The sequence below is a fragment of the Sarcophilus harrisii genome, chromosome 1, assembly GCF_902635505.1.
Source record: "Sarcophilus harrisii chromosome 1, mSarHar1.11, whole genome shotgun sequence".
NCBI classification, from domain to species: Eukaryota; Metazoa; Chordata; class Mammalia; order Dasyuromorphia; family Dasyuridae; genus Sarcophilus; species Sarcophilus harrisii.
In genome coordinates, this window is record NC_045426.1 from 490838288 (window position 1) to 490855383 (window position 17096).

Below are 17096 nucleotides of genomic sequence, written 5' to 3' on the forward strand. Positions count from 1 at the left end.
ACTGGCTCCGACTGCCCCGTCACCAATGAAAAGAGGGAGGGGTCGCGGGGGGCCAGGGCCAATGAGAAAGCTCCAAGCACAAGAGGGAACACGCATCAGTTGCCCGGAGTTTTCTTAAAATTCTCGGACAGACTCACTTTCTTTAATGTACATTAGGGTACCTGTGCACTTGCCAGGCGGGGAAGGAAAAAGGAAATTTAGGAGTCAAGGGAGATGGCAAGACAGCTGTGCACTCATTCGTTATTTACCAGGCAATAATGAGATAGGTTTTCATTTTTCAAAAGAAGAAAGGCGCAAACTTTATTATACTCGCTTCAATCTACTCTACTTTGGAGAAAAGGCCCTTCCTTCCCCTTGGTAATTCTTTAAATAAATCATATGTGCCAGTGTCTGTTGTGGTATACAAGAAAGTGAGCAAAACAGTTTTTTTTAAAAAAAAAAAAAAAACAACCACCTTCCACCACAAGTTTCTTTTGATAGAAAGTTAAGAGGAAGTATGAAATGATAATATGGTACATTTCTAAAGGTTCCTGTTATAAACTCTGGATCCGAAGTGTTCTCTCTCTCTCTTTCTCTCCCTCTGTCTCTGTCTCTTTCTCTCATTCTCATTCTCTCTCTCTCTCTCTCTCTCATACACACACACACACAGCCACACACAATCCGAATTTGTTCATTTTAAAGATGAGGAAACTGAAGCCCAATTGGGGAAAGTAGCATGCCCAAGGTCAATTAATGTAGAAGGAACAAGACTTGATCTTTTGGTAGTAGGTCTTTTGACTCCAAAAACTACACTTTATATTTTCCAAATTTTAAAAAAGTTACATTTTGGAGGATCAATTTTTACCAGCTACTGTTTTTGTCTGCTTAATAAGACAACATATTCTTTATCCTAATCATCCAACATCCAACTTCATCAAATTTTGCAAAGAAATTTCTAATTATATAACCTCCCCACACCCACCCCGACCACCAACATCCAACATATCATTGCACTGGTTGACTCTCATGTATAGAATACTCCACTTAATTCTTAGCTTCAAGACTCCTCAAGTGTTACTTGAATAAAGCCATTCCTGAATCCCCAGGCTGTTAATGCCACATAATATATATGTATATGAAGACATATGCACACATATGTGTGTGCATAGTATATTTTTCCCCAATAAGCATTTGTTTTCTCTCCTCATTTCATTGGAGTGAAAAGGGAAAAAACAAAACACCTGTAACAAATATATGTAGTCAAACAAAACAAATTCTCACATTGTTCAGTTCTTCAATTATGTAAGATTCTTTATGATCCCATGGAACACTGAGGTTTCCTTGGCAAAGATACTGGAGTAGATTGCCATTTCCTTCTTTAGTGGATCACTTTTTTTCAGAATTCTCCAAAATGACTTGTTTTGGGTAATCCTGCAATCAACAGAACTATAAAAGACCCTCTTCCACAAGCCAGTGATCCAGTGATTCCAAAAATTTGTCTCATTTGGAATGTTTAATCTATTACCTCTTTCAGGTGAGTAACATTCTTTTTAATTATTTTGTAGATTTATTTAAATAGTATAAATTGTTTCTCCTAAGAGAATTATTTACCTTATGTATATTTATGCCATATATAACAAAGACATGCAAAAGTTACTTTTATGCATACTCTATATATCTTGCAAATATTTGTACAATATAATATTTGTAGTGATTTATGGGCTATTTATTCACTAGCAGAACATAATATCCTTGAATGTAAGGAGTTCTGATTTTTGTGTTTGTATCCCCAAGGCCTTCCTCAGTGTATAGCACATCACAAATCCCTATGCTTACTAAATACTTATGAGTTGATTCTTAATTGATGTTCTCTTTGGTCACCATTTGGTCACCAGCAAGCTAACCAAGAAAAATAACTTTTTTTTGGCTTTTGACTTCCTTGTTATAGTAATTGAAATACACTGGTTACTTCTGTCTAAACATTATAATCAATCATGTCATTTCAATTACCCATTTTTTTCATTATCAGTTACTTTTTAAAAATAGTTCAATGATTGAGTTCTTTCAATTGCATACAGAACTTTTACTATTCTTTCTTCTAATTTTGTTTTAATTCTAATCTTTGTATGTGGTATGTGTTTGTATGATCTACGTATGTGATATGACAGTACACACAGCTGACTTAGGGAGGAATCCAAAACCCTTTTCCCTGTATGCTTAAAAAAAAATTTTTTTTTTTTTTTCAGTGCTTGCCACTTCCAGAACCTAGAAATTATTTTCTCAAAGGACATATTGATGATGTAAAGGTAGGAGGTTTCTGTGAAGTTTACAAATACTTATCTCATTTTCCCATTGCACATGCTGGCTGGATAAGGCTGGTCAAGTAATTTACCTTCTCAGACTCTATGCTCACATATGAAGGTGTTAGTTAACCTACAGGGATAAAGGGAGTTTTCTTGTGAGAAGAGCTTATACTAATAAACTAATTTGTCTAGTCTCTATTCCTATTCAAAAGTTCAAAGGTGCTAAAGTCAAATCATTAACTAGATCACGATATTCCTGTTTTTTGTTTGTTTGTTTTTTTGTTTTTTAGCACAAATAGCCTTAAAATTTTAACACTTATTACAAAGGAAATGTTTAATGAAAGGAAGGAAAAATCTACTACTAACTTAACAGAAGGCTAACTAAATGGATGTCATTGTTTTCATTAATAAGTATCCAATAATTTTTAATGATCATGGTGTCTGAATGTAGATTGCATACTTTTTAAACTTTTTTCTTTGCTCCGTTTTCTTCTTCTTCTTTTTGGCTGAGGCAATTGAGGTTAAGTGACTTGCCCAGGATCACACAGCTAGGAAGTGTAGTGTCTGAGGCCAGATTTGAACTCAGGTCCTCCTGACTTCAGGACTGGTGCACTAACTAGCTGCATCTACTCCGTTTTCTTTTGCAACATGTTTAATATGAAAATGAACTTGAAATAAAATACTGATTACTCCAAAACCAAAAAAGTCATAACCCATTAATCATACACCACTATTTATTTACATGCCCCAATCTATAGGCAAACCCTTGTATTTCAAGTCTTTGTCACCACAAAGATAGCCAATATATTTTCTTTCTCTTTTTCTTTGATTCTTTGAAATACAGACCTAGTATTAACACAGCTGGGTCAAAGGGTACTATAAGTCCTCTGGGTTTTGTTCCGATTTGTTTTCCAGAATGCTTGGACTAGTTCACAACTCCAACAGTACATTAATATCTCAATTTTTCCACATTCTCTCCATCATTTGCCATTTTCCTTTTTTGTTGTTAGCCACTCTAAGTGTGAGATGGTATCTCAGGGTTTTTTTTAAATTTGCATTTCTGTGGTAATTTAAAGAACATTTTTCATGTGACTATTGATAGCTTTTATTTCCTCTCCTGAAAACTGCCAGTTCATATTCTTAGACCACATATCAACTGAAGAATGGCTTTTTTTTTTTTACAAATTTGGTTTAATTTCTAGATATTTGAGAAATGAGGCCTTTATCTGAGAAACTTGCTTTAAAATTAGTTTTGTGTTTAATTTCATGTAATCAAAACTACCTTAATTCCCACAATTTTTTCTATCTGTTGTTTGGTTATAACTCTTATTGACAGATACATTTTTCCATTCTCCCCTAATTTACTTATGATAACATCTTTATGAAGGTCATCACTTTTCCATCACTAACATCACTTTTCCATATGGTGTGTGCTGAAATATGATAAGATGTCAGTCTATGTTGTTTCTTTCAAACCCTATGCAATATTTTAACATTTCCTCTGAAAGTAGCATTTTTGCCTACCTGACATGCCCTAGAGACACAATGGCACTGTTAATTAGATCCACCTTAGTATCCCTTATCAAGAAGTTGCCAACTCACAGTAGACGATTAAGTTCAGAGACCATAGAATCATATAATAGAGTTGAAAAAGGCCTTGGGGATCAGAATCCAAATCCCTTATTTTATAGCTGAAGAAACCAAAGGTCAAGAGATGGAATGTCTTGCCTTCTTCACACCATGAACAGATGAACCTTCATCATTTTACCATTCTTTAGAACACAATCCTGTTCACAAAATCACAGAATTTTTGAGTTGAAGGGGCTCAGAAGTCCAATTCATATACACAAGGAATCTCTATTATAATATGCTTATCAAGTAATCAGTCGTCTCGTCCACCACCATTCCTCAAGCCATTCTACTTGTTAGATAGCTCTAAGTGATCCAAAGGGCAGCTAGGTAGTAGTACACAGTATGGCTCATCTTCCAGAGTTCAAATTTGACCTCAGACACTAGCTGTGTGACCCTGGCAAGATACTTAATCCTATTTTTCTCTCTTTCCTCATCTGGAAAATGAACTGGAGAAGAAAACGGACAACTATTTCAGCATCTTTGCCAAGGAAACCTCAAATGAGGTCACAAAGAGTTGGACACAACTGAAGTGATGAACAGCTGATATGATGGCTATCCTGACATCAAGTCTCAATTGTTGGCAGCTTCTACCACTGCTTCTATTTGTGTTTCCTGTGGCCTAGCAGAACAAGCATAACCTCTCCTTCTGTAGGATGATCAAATCCTTGAAGATAGAAATCATCCCCTGGTGCCTTCTATCCTCTAGGACGACATACCTAGTTTCTTCAACTGATACACATGCTCACCCACATAGTTGATTACAATACAAGTAATTCCAAACTAATGGCTTTTTAGCCTCAAGGAAAACCATTTTAAATTATTTATTTACTTTCAGATTGCCTTAGGAAGCAATCTAGAAAGGCTTTGGTTTTTACAGAAAAGTTTGAAAAAAAAAACCCCACCAGTTTGTGTTTTCTTTTCTTTTTACTTGGCAGAAATATAAAAGTGCAATTTCTATAAATTATTTACTTTTACAATACACCACAATAAATATTCTAATTTTTAGTGACATCTAAAAATTCATTTTTTTAAAACTTAGGAGACATAGTCAGTGAGCTAAAAAATAAAGATGCCTGATTTTTTTTTATTAAAGATAAAATCTTAATAATATTGGTTAGCAAGATGCATATTCTATTATTGCTATTAGATCATGCCTCCGAGTTTTTCAAATTTATAAAAACATATGCAGATGACATCATATACATTTGATATTATTCTCATCACAGGCATAATCTAATATAAAAGGGTATATGACATTTAGAAATTGGAGATGCTCCAAAGAATCTCCCAAAGTAGGAAGAGGGAGGTGGCAGAAACAGAAAAAAAACAAAAAAATCCAAAATACTACACATATACAATCTGTTCCACTTAGATGATTATTTTGTGAATTAGAAAGGGTAAGGGTAAGTAAATTTATATAGAAATGAATTACAGTGCAGATCACAATCATAGTCAATACACTGGGTAAATCATAGCACACTAGCTAGAAAGTTCTGTTTCTAAATCATATCAATTCAAAGCGCTTATTCAACTTCTTGAAGAAAATACAGCTTTCAGTTATCAGTTATTCTACTTATACTGTGCTCTAGTGATTAGTCCCTTTCACATCTCTCCCATAAATGTTAACACAAAGATACTATAAGAATAAATTGGGATGACTGGGGGAAATGACTCATTTTTAAACCTACACTAGGAATATTAAAGGAACTCTGAATTAGGAGTATAAACAATTAGTCAGAGTCAATTGTACTTGATTTTAAAAGAAACAAAATGCAAATGAACAAGTAAAAAGAAATCCATCTAAGTTTAATACTAATAATTCTAAATTACAGGGCTTATGAATAATCTTTACATATTGAATAATGGATTTCCCAATATTTTTGCCTCGCTTGACAATTTAAGTATAGTTCAACACTATCGCAAAGAATTGCACTCAAAAATGATCCTTAAACATGTTACAGAGATGTTTAATGCCTGTTAAATGTAATAGGTACACGTACTAATGGTTAGAAGAGAATAAAAGTTGCATTAAGATACATTCTGAAGATTCATTTTTTTCCCCTCAACCTAGAAAAACCAGGGAATTCAAATGCAACCCATAAAATTTTCTTAAAAAGTTACTCAGTCATCTTGATGGAAATCCCCTAAGATTTCCATCAGAAAACATTTATTTGCTTGTGATTCACTTAACAAATGGGAGAACCCAGTCTTTTTTCCCTGAAGCTTAAATCAATGCAGCAGGGATTTTCTGAATCAAATAAGTCTGGAAAACACTTTGGTAACTTAGTCCAAGAAAGTGGCTAGTAACAAATGAGGAAACATTTGAAGATTGCCTGCTCAGAGTAAGGAATACAATAATATTTAATAATTTACGATTGGGGTCATGGGAAGAAATAGTTGAATCCTAGTAACATCTAGAAAAATATTATTCAACTGAACATTGCAAGTTAAGCAATCTTGTCTTCCCAGATTCATGTTAAGTTAAAAAAAAAAAAACTATTTGGGCTTTTCCATGGTTTTTTTCCTTTTGATCTAATACTTTTTGCACAGCATGACAAATATGGAAATATAATATTTAGAAAAATTGCACATGTTTAACCTATAATAGATTGCTTGCTGTCTAGGGGAAGGAGAAAAATTTGACATAAGGTTTTGCACAGGTGAATGTTGAAAACTATCTTTGCTTGTTTATGGAAAAATAAAAAGGAATTATAAAAAAGAATAACCTATTAATTAGTTTGCTAAAACAAATAGTCCTGTCTTAACAATTAATTTTTGTTTTCCTTATTTTTTTGGTTGTCTTGAGAAAAAGAATTCTGGTCTTTGCTATTTTGAAAAATACTGAAATCTGGAGAATTAATTATTTTGGATTGTATCATATGAGCTAAAAAAGTATTGTGGCTTTTTTCTAAGGAAAAACATGGAGGTCCAAGTTATAATTTTTTCCAACAAAAGAGTATGAGTTTGATATGGTAATCATACCAGGAGACCTTGCTTCATATTAACTCAATGTATAACCTGGACCAAGTCAAAAATCTCCCTGTCTCTGCGTCTTGTCATCTATAATACTGGGATGATGTTGTTTTATATATTTCACAGGAACATTGTACAGATAAAGTAAAAAGATTGAAAAGTGTTTTTATTGTTTCAAAGCGCAAAACAAATGTAGGTGGTGATATGATTATGAATTTTACTTTTTAATAATACAATTGTTAATGTGATCAAGTCAACTGTGTGCTTATAATTATTTTTCCTGAATAATTATTTATGTTTAGCTTGAGAAACAAAAATGAAAATGAAAAAATCTAAATTGTTTGAACAAGGTCACTTAACCCTCTCACCAACTCTTTCTATAGTTTTTAAAAAGTTATTTGTTTAGAAGAGGAGATTTTTAATGTGTCAGCCCAACTCCAAAAATGTATTTCTGGCACGGGTGGTTTTCAGAAGAAGCTGAAGCCAATCTTCCCAATAGCTCAATCTTCTGCATGTGTTTTACCAGTGTAGAAAACTGTGGAACAAATCAAGACTTCTGGTCTGTCACTGAGGTACCACTTCCCTCAAAGAGGCTAAGGCGGCATGGATGCGGACATGTAATCTGTTTTCAAAGTCGTAGCCAGTGAATTCCTCCTGTAAGAATGAAGATAATTGACTGAATGTTAGCTAAAATATCATACAGCACTATAGTCTGTCACAATGATTTTTGTACTCTCTTATTTATTATTATTACTTATTATTAATGAAGATATTACTGATCACCCAAAAGACTCAAATTAAGCAATTAACCTTTATAAACTTCATATACAATTACTAAGCATGTTCATTTATTAAGAAAATTCCCCATATTGGCCCCAGAATTAGTCTTAAGTGATGCTCCATGTAAAAGAATATTATCAAATCTTAACAAATCCACAAGAATAATGTATTTATAAAGTCAAATGATACTTTTCTATCTTAAAAATACATTTATAGATTTAAACATTAAGACAATAACATCTTTACAAAAAATACGTTGTCTATTTAAAAAATTTATTAGTAGTGGGGCAGCTAAATGGTGCAGTGACTAGACCACCTGTTCTGAAGTCAGAAGGACTCGAGTTCCAGCCTCAGACATTTACTTGGTGTGTGACCCTGGACAAGTCTCTTAATCTGAACTGCGCCCCCCTCCCCCCCCAAAAAAAAAACATACACACTAGCAAACAAAGGAATATATATTAGTAGAACCAGGAAGATTTTGAGTGATAAGTGATCACTGTATTAATCTCTTATTTCTAGTCTCTTTAATACTTTCTGAAAAAAATTAGCATTCAATTTTGAACTGAAAAATACATTTTTATCTTTCAGGAAGGAAAAAAATAAAGAGTAGGGAAAACTGGTTGGGTTAGTGTTTTTACCTTTGCTTGTAAAAGCAGAGTTCTACCTCTCGCCACAGTCTATAAAAAAGAAAAAAGCTATTAATAATCCTTATGTTGAAAAACAAAATATTTTAGAGCAAAAATTTTTTATTGAAAATATATATGAAGTGAAGTAGTTAACATGCTTGAATCCCAAATGAGCATAATGCTTAAAAGTATTTGTTGAACTGTTAAAACTAATACATTGAATTAAGAATGAAATCCAAATTGTTGAGTAAGTGTAAAGGTTTTTCAAATCTGCTCTACGTACTATGACCATAATTACTTAATCCTCAGGTAGTTTTACTGTTTGTTTTTAATTCAGAAGCTCTACATAAAGATCACTATTAGCCTAGATTCATATTAAAAAGAGGCTGGATCAATTGCTCATACAAATTAACTGAAACTTTTATAATATAACATAAGAATTAGTTGATAAATAATTTTCATACTTCCCAGGATTATTGCTTAAAAGGATATAGTTGAATTAAAAAACAACAACAACCCTGAAACTCGATGACTAATGGCTTAGAGCACTAATGACTACTAAAGCATTCTAAGCATTAATAATAATAATACTCAACAATTCTATTTTAAATTCAGGAATTGCTTTCTTTTAATGAGAGATTAGAAGAAATGAAAAATCCTTATTATTAAATAGGCTAGGATTGGTTATTGAAATTAGCATTAGAAGTGATAAAGACTATAAACAATAAGAAAAGAATCAAGATTTCATTCTACTTTACCTTCCCAATTTATAAATATTTTAATCTAAATTTTAAATTTAAAATATTTCCTCAAATGAAATACAAATGTATGTCAGTAAGAGAACTGTTAGGATTATAATTTAAGTTAGGAAAAGCAAGTGCCACAATTTTGCTTAATTTATAGAATTTATAGAATCTACATATTAAAGAAGCAATGAATTTACTGAAGATAAAAATTCAAAGGATTCATTAAATAATTTAAAATATATTTAACTTTTTAAAAGAAAGTACCAAGAGTATATCCCACTTATGTATAGCTCAAGATAGAGATAATTAGGATATAACAAATTAGATTTTCAGGATCTAACATATCTCCCCATCCTATACTGAATTATAATTCACAGATGATACTATCAACTGGACTACCATTGTCAAAAAAAATTATTTATCATTTTAATTCCATAGATGAGGCAAACCTAATTTTAAATGAATGCAAATAAAAAAGGGCTTATTTCTTATTTCTAAACAGATTCATGGGAATTTGGTGAAAGAAAAGTCACTAGCCAATATTGAGAACTAAAATTTAATGGAACAATTAAAGAGATCCTTTGATATAAATTTTACTTTAAAGTAAAATACAAGAACTTAAATACATGAAAACAAATGAAATAGATACCCCTTATAGCTTAAAAAAGTTAATTTAAAATAGACTGCTTAAGTTCTATATCTTTGCATATTTTCATTTGTTAATAAAATATACAAAGTACATTATGTCTATATATTAATATACAAAGTATATTACATATTAATATGCATATATCTACATATTCATTGTATTGTATACTAATATACAAAGTATATCATCTTACCTCTGGGTTATCCAATAAGAGACAGCCAAGTTCATAACAAGCATATGGTTGAACATATAAATTATTCTGACGGCACAACTCATCTTTGACAGCTCTCTGAAAGAACTGTAAATAAAATAAAGTTATTTAGGTTAAAGATTTCTTACATCTATAGCTAAACAAACATTTCCTTTGGATCTGATTTTCTTTACTCTATGGCTTTCTGAAACCTGTATCTTAGAAAAACTAAAATCAAGTTTGAAAAATACTTTCACAGTTCTATTTAAAAACCACATGATGTATTTACAGAAACTATTCATCAACCTCCTTTATCAATAATCCCAGTCCTACAGTTACTCTAACACAATCTTGGCAGAAAGAGAAGCAGAATGGGAAGTAAAAACATATTTTGACTTCTGCTTATAGATATTACCTTGATGATAGGATGTTACTCACATCACCAAATTTTTTTCCTGCCTTGTGAGTTTCACTTTCAATCTTTCTTTCAATTTGGACTAGCATCTTTGGTTACATACCATGGCAAAACTAATCTATGCATAATGTACAGCAGCATTTTAAAAACATCCTTAATTCCACCATATAATTCTGAACAAGTAACACTATAAACACATTTTCCCCTGTGTAAAATGGAAATCCTATGTGATCTAACAACTTCATAGTGTCAGTTTCAGAAACTAACAAGATTAAACAGATGAAAGTGCTTTTGCAATTGTAAAACACCAAACTTAAAAAGTATTAGTTAATCAGCAAAAACACATCTTCTCTCTGGTCCAGCCTGATTCCTCCTCAAATGAAAGTGAAATAAAAACAAATCCCTTGTTACAAACACCTATAGTCAAGCAGTAAATTTCTATGTTAGACATATTCAAAAACACATCTCATTCTCAAATCTGCCTTGCAGTCCCTCATTTCTTTATCAGGAAGAGGGTGGTTTGTTTCATCATGAATTCTCTGTAATCATAATTAGGCATTACTTTGATCAGAATTCCTAATTTCAAAATTGTTTGTCTTTATCATGTTGTTGTCCTTGTATAAATGGTTCTGGTCCTATTCACTTTATTCTGCATAAGGTCATAAAAGTCTTGCAAGGTTTCTCAGAAACTATTCACCTTATTTTTTATAATGCAATAGTATTCCATTACATACAGTCCATAATTTGTTCAGTAGCCATTCAGTAGCCATTTACAGGCATTCTCATTTTTTGCTACCTCAAAAAATGCTATAAATATTTTTGTATATTCTTAGAATTTATTTTGCTTTGAATTAATCTCCCTAATCCCTCTTCTCCCTTTTCTGCTAATTTCCTTGTTGAGTGAAATATATTTCTGTAATCAACTATGTGTACTTTTTCATCCTTTAACCAGTTCAGATTTATAGTGAGTTGAATTGTTAGCTATCCCTTGTTTGTACAGATGTCTACTTGTACACTCTGATTATTTGAGATAATTTCCCCTAACCTTACTTCCCCTTCCTCAGTCACTTCAGCATATTCCTCTTCTCCCTTCCCTTTTTTCTCTTAAGATCATTAAGACTTAACAGAACCACTTCCAGACTCTCTCTATGGACCTCTCATGATGTTCAGAGGTACACATATATCATCTCTCCATATCAGAATGTAATCAGTTTAAGCTTATTTAATGCTGTAATCATTCTTCATTCATATTTATCTTTTTATGTTTCTTTTAATGCTTATAAACAAACTTCAGTTTCTATATAGCTCTGCTCTTTTCATGAGGAATGCTGAAAGTCCTCTATTTCAGGAAAAGTTGATTTTTGTCCTATAGGAATAAACTTGATATTGCTGGCTAAGTTATTCTTGGCTGTACATCCATATTCTTTGCCGTCTAGATTATTTTATTCTTATTTCTCTGTCCCTTGAAAGTGGTGGCTGCTAAATCATGTATGATCCTGACTGTTCCTCCTTAGTATTTGAATTTTTTTTCTTTCTGGCTGTTGTATTTTTTTCCACTGGTTAGAAGCTGTGGATTTTGGCCATAACATTCCTAGGAGTTTTCTTTCTGGGATTTCTTTTAGGAGGTGACAAGTAAATTCTTTCTATTTCCATTTTGCCTTTTGGTTCTAAGAAATCTGATAAACTTTCTTTTAAAGTTCTTGAAATAGATTGTTTAGGCTGTTGTTTTAGTGGTGGCATTTAGACAGTCTGATGAGTCTTAAATTTTTTTTCTCCCTGATCTGTTTTCCAGGCCATTTGTTTTTTTGTTATGAGATTTTTACATTTTTTCTGTTATTCTAATCTCTTACTTTAAAATTGTTTCTTATTGCCTATTGAAATCAATGATTTCTACTTTGGTGCATTCTAATTTTCAGGAGTTTATTGCTTGGGAAATGTTTTTTTTTTTTTTTAAATTACTATAGCTTTTTATTTACAAGACATATGCATGAGTAATTTTTCAGCATTGACCCTTGCAAAATCCTCTGATCCAACTTTTCCCCTCCTTCCCTCCACCCCAGACGGCAGGCAGACTAATACATGTTAAAAATGTTAAAGCATATGTTAAATACAATATATGTATACATATTTATACAGTTATTTTGTTGCAGAAGAAAAGTAGGATTTAGAAAGAAGGTAAAAATAACCTGAGAAAGAAAACAAAAATGCAAATGGACAACAACAGAAGGAGTGGAAATGCTATGTTGTGGTCTACGCTCATTTCTTGGGAAATGTTTTGTTCCTACTGTGCCAAACTATTACCTCCCTTTCTAATTCTTTCTTATATAGCTTTTCAGTTTTTTCATTTGGTGTCCTTATTTTATTGACAAAACAAAAAAAAAACAAAAAAAAAAACATTGTTTATCTTTTTAAAAAATTCTTACTTTATTTCTTCTACAAATTCTACCTGAATCTGACCAAGCTACGTGTTTTTTTTTGTTTGAGACTTTAAAAATGTTTTTAAGTCATTCTCTTCTGAGTTTGTCTTAAGTTTCCTTGTCACTATAATAGTTTTTAATAGGAGGATTTTTTTTATTTGCTAATTCTTCCAACCCAATCTTTTAATATGATGTCAAAACTAGGATTTGTGCACATTAGGAGGGAGGGTATCCTGTTGCTGCCTTCTTGGTCTATTGAGTGTTGTGTTGTTCTAGAATCTTAGGGATAGCACAGCACAGGCAGGGGATCTTCAAGATTCCTGGGCTTGCAAAGTAGCCCAATTCAAGGTAAAGTTTCATTGCTGTCACATTGTCTGAGCCCTAGAAGTTCCTGATCTGATTCTGAGCAAGAGTAGATACTGCTGGACCTCAACTGCTCTCAGCCTAGTGAGAAACTCTGTTAGTCCAGGATAATGGAACTGCAACATCTGCCTACTCCAGGGGACAGGCACAGTTCCTTTCAACTTAGCATCTGTAACTGAGAATTAGATAGTAGACAACAATGTTTTCAGTTCTCCCCCAGATCTATCTGAGAACCTTCAGTATGGGTGTTCCTCATAAGGTATTATTTTAAATAAAATTTAAATTATAGCATATGAAGGACATTTTCTACTATCAGGAAGACTAGAAGTTACACCCTTACACACACACACACACACACACACACACACACACACACATCTATATGCTGGTGGTAGAATTTTTAAAACTGCTTTGTTTTCTGCTCCTTCCAAGCATACATTCAAATGATTTTCAAAACTTATTTTCTTTGGCTATGTCTAGAAACGTTAGCAAATTACCTGAATAGCATCTTCTGAATTTCCCAAACATTTATGTATGGCACCAAGAAGCAAATTTTTTAATCCAATAGCAGAAGAATCATCAACCTCATGGCAAGCTTGGAGAGATGAGAGGGAGATTACAGGAGAAAGGATAATTAAGAACTCAATTATGATCAATTTCTACTAAACAAATATTTCATCTTTTTATCTAATCTGTCAAGTTTATGTCTCTGAACCTCAAACTTTGTCCCCTGATGATACATATAGTTATCTTAAGAGCTAAACAGAGATGAAATGGCTGAACCTAACCTGATGTACATATCATTTTAATTCATTCATTCAATAATTATAAGGGCTCACTATGTATAAGATATGATTCCTATCTTCAAGAAATTGTAATCCATCAAAGGGGTTAACACAAGTGCACAATTAAAAATATAATATGTAGTAAATGCCACAAGAAATGCATTAATTTTTACAGATGTTCAGAGCATAGTGACAACACTTTCTGGCTTGGACAGAGAGGAAGATCAAGGAAAGTTTCATGACAGAAGTGACATTTGGGCTGAACCTTGAAGGATTATAGATTTGTGGAATCTTAGAGGCCACTGATTGCCTGCTTCTCATTTCACAATCCAAGAAAATGAGGCCGCAAGAAGTGCCTTTCTCAGTGTAAAGTCTGTGAAATATCAGATGTTTTGATGAAGCTCCATCAACAATAGACAAGGCTGTTGGGAGATAAGATTGTAAAGACAGACCTGAATGTCTTGTAATCTAAAGAGTTTGAATTTTTAAAAATTGGGATAATCAATCAAAAAAATTTTAACAGGGAAATTGAAGACAGAATCATGGATTTAAAGTTGGAAAGTATCTCAGAGGCAATTTAGCTCAATCTTGCCCATTTTACAACTGGAGAAACTGAGACTCAGTGAGTAAATGACTTATTCAAGACCATAAAAGTGGCAGAAACTACATTAAAATTCAGGTCTACTATATGTACAAAAAATATTCACTGAAGCTTTCGTTTCAGGGAAAAACAATTAGAAGTTGAGAGGATACCCATAAATTGGGGAATGGCTCAATAAACTGTGGTGTAGCTTTATAATGGAATACTATTGTTCTGTGGGAAATGATGAGCAAGATACTCTCAGGAAGGAAAAAAAAATTGACAAGTCCTCTATGAACTCAAGCAAAGGGAAATGTACTGCATTCAAAGTAATACTGAAATGAATTAGAGATTGGGGAAGGCTTTTTGTGGTCTTGGGTAGAGACTGAAAATTTTCCAGTGAAACAAAGGGGAAAAAAAAAAAAAGAGTATGGCAGAGAGAACAGGACAGGAAAGAAGAGGAGAAAATAGATTTTGGGAGACTGAGGGTTACAAAAAGGAAGGGATCAAAACAGGATCAGCTCCTTAATTCTGATGAAATTTCAATGTGACAAGTGATGAAGAATCACTGGAAGCTTCTTGAAGAATATATGAGTGATAAAGAACAGGCTACAAAAAAAAAAAGACTTGTCTTTATCTTTTGAGCTGAAGGAGAGAAGAGAATGCAAGTAAGTAGTCACACTTTAACAATGTAGAGAAATTAGGAGTCTCAGAATTGTTACAATTGAAGAGACTCAAGAAACACAGTCCATTTGAAAACAGAGGCAATCCCATTTAAAAAAAAATTATTTTTAAAAGAATTACTGCTGATTTAGTAATGCAATTACATTATCTCTCTGAAGAAATTTCAAAAAATTCTGTCCCTTAAGATAGTTGGTCTATTATGTTATTTTAGTGAACTTTAAAAAATTAAATTCCCAAACCTCTCTGGGTAGTTCAGAAAGGTTTTGCAAACCTTATTTTCAGCAAATTCATTAAGCGTATTTTCTTTTGCTTTAAATTTGACATCATCAGTGATGTCAGAAAATGATTATGAAGAATAAAGTCAATTTATCCTTTAGCTTTCTTTTCTCCAAACTAAGCAAAGCTAACACTTTACTATTTTCTAATAATAATATTTCAATTATTTTGTTTATCTTCTTGGCACTTATCCAGCTTTCTCCAAAATTTGTTAAAATATTGAACTCAAAACTAGAATTTAAATTGTGTGTGGTTTGTTCAGTTCTGGGCATCGGTTCTAGATATTATATTATTACACTATCAGGAAGTCTCTTTACTTAATCATATCTATTCATGTTGAGATTAAGACTTCACTAAGAATACTAGATCTGATATAGTAAAGAGAATGGTAGATTTCAAATAAGATGTCATCACATATATGACCTTAATTTAAGTCTCAGTTTCACCTAGGCGAATAGGTAGCACAGCAGATAGCATGCTGTGTCTGGAATCAGAAAGACCTAAATTCAAAACTCTGTCTGAGATACTTTCTATCTCTGTGAACCTAAACAACTGACAACTTCTTTCAACCTCAGTTTTTCCAACTATAAAATGGGGATAAAAGCTACCTTGCAAGATTGTTGTGAGGATCAAATGAGATAATATTTGTTAAGTGCTTAATACATAGTAAATACTTAATAAAGGATTGTTTTCTTCCTTTCAAATGAGAGTAACGTAGTATCTCTTCTACTAACCACACAGAGTTTTTGCATAAAAGTACTTTAAAAACCTTAAAATGTTTTAAACCTCAATTATTATTACAACTGCTAGTTAAGTATGTTCATTTTGTGCATTTATTATTCATTTTCCCTTTGGTGGACTTATGATGTGGAAATTTTCTCTAATAAAACTAAACAACCACCAAAATATCCTTAGAATTGGATATTTTTAAGGATTCTCGGTTTTCTTCATTTTATAAGATATGACTATAATAAAGTGTCTCATTCTTAAACAAATATACTATAACTTGCACTTGGATAGCTATAAATTTATTTCAATGATACTGTCTGTACTTAAAACAATTTATGAAACTCCATTTTTGGAAATGAAATATGTATGTATATAGCAGCAACTATGTACCAAGTACCATGCTAAGATCTTTAAACAGATATCTCATTTAGTCTTTACAACAACCTTGCAAAATAGGTATTATTATTATTTTCTTTTTACTATTAAGTAAACTGAAGGAAAGAGAGGTTAAGTAAGGTTAAGAAGGTAGTATCTGAGGCTGGGTTTGAACTCCCAGTCCCAGTATCCCACCATAAGAAAATCAATCTCAATAGTTTATTCATCTAGGTTGAGTACCCATGTCATTCATCAAATTTAGTTCTAAGTGACTTTGAGTTGTTTCAGAAAATCAAATATACCATCAAAGAAACAAAGATTTGCTATGACTATAGCTACTCTAAAGAGTAAGCCTACAGGGTCCAAAGGCTATTCCAAAAGAGGTGCTCCCAAAATGCCTGGTGGCAGCATAATTGGACCAACATTCTAAGGTTCTCTGAAGATCAACTGTCATCTTGATGCAGAAATTCTACTATATTTCTTTTTTAAGAATTCATCTCATTTTGCAGTAAAACTTCTGGAGCTCTAATTTATGTTCATTACCACCCACAAGAAAGATAATTCAAAGTAATTTTTTATTTACAAATAAAAACA

General features: G+C 32.4%; 1 protein-coding gene and 1 long non-coding RNA gene across 5 annotated transcripts in view; one reads left to right on the plus strand and one right to left on the minus strand.

The window, feature by feature from the left end:
• Window positions 1-38: 38 nt before the first annotated feature.
• The window catches only part of LOC116420596, a 69228-nt gene continuing 52170 nt past the window's right edge, over window positions 39-17096 (plus strand). For both annotated transcript variants that reach the window (XR_004230961.1, XR_004230962.1), the window contains exons 1-3: window positions 39-357; window positions 1380-1513; window positions 2226-2285. This is a non-coding gene — a long non-coding RNA (uncharacterized LOC116420596). The remainder of the gene's footprint in view (window positions 358-1379; window positions 1514-2225; window positions 2286-17096) is intronic.
• The window catches only part of TTC39C (tetratricopeptide repeat domain 39C), a 105851-nt gene continuing 95330 nt past the window's right edge, over window positions 6576-17096 (minus strand). For all 3 annotated transcript variants that reach the window (XM_031946519.1, XM_031946520.1, XM_031946521.1), the window contains 4 exons: window positions 13571-13668; window positions 9882-9986; window positions 8306-8344; window positions 6576-7541 (listed from right to left, as the gene is read on the minus strand). In XM_031946519.1, the coding sequence (XP_031802379.1) occupies window positions 7452-7541; window positions 8306-8344; window positions 9882-9986; window positions 13571-13668 (332 nt within the window). In that variant the 3' untranslated portion in view covers window positions 6576-7451. The remainder of the gene's footprint in view (window positions 7542-8305; window positions 8345-9881; window positions 9987-13570; window positions 13669-17096) is intronic.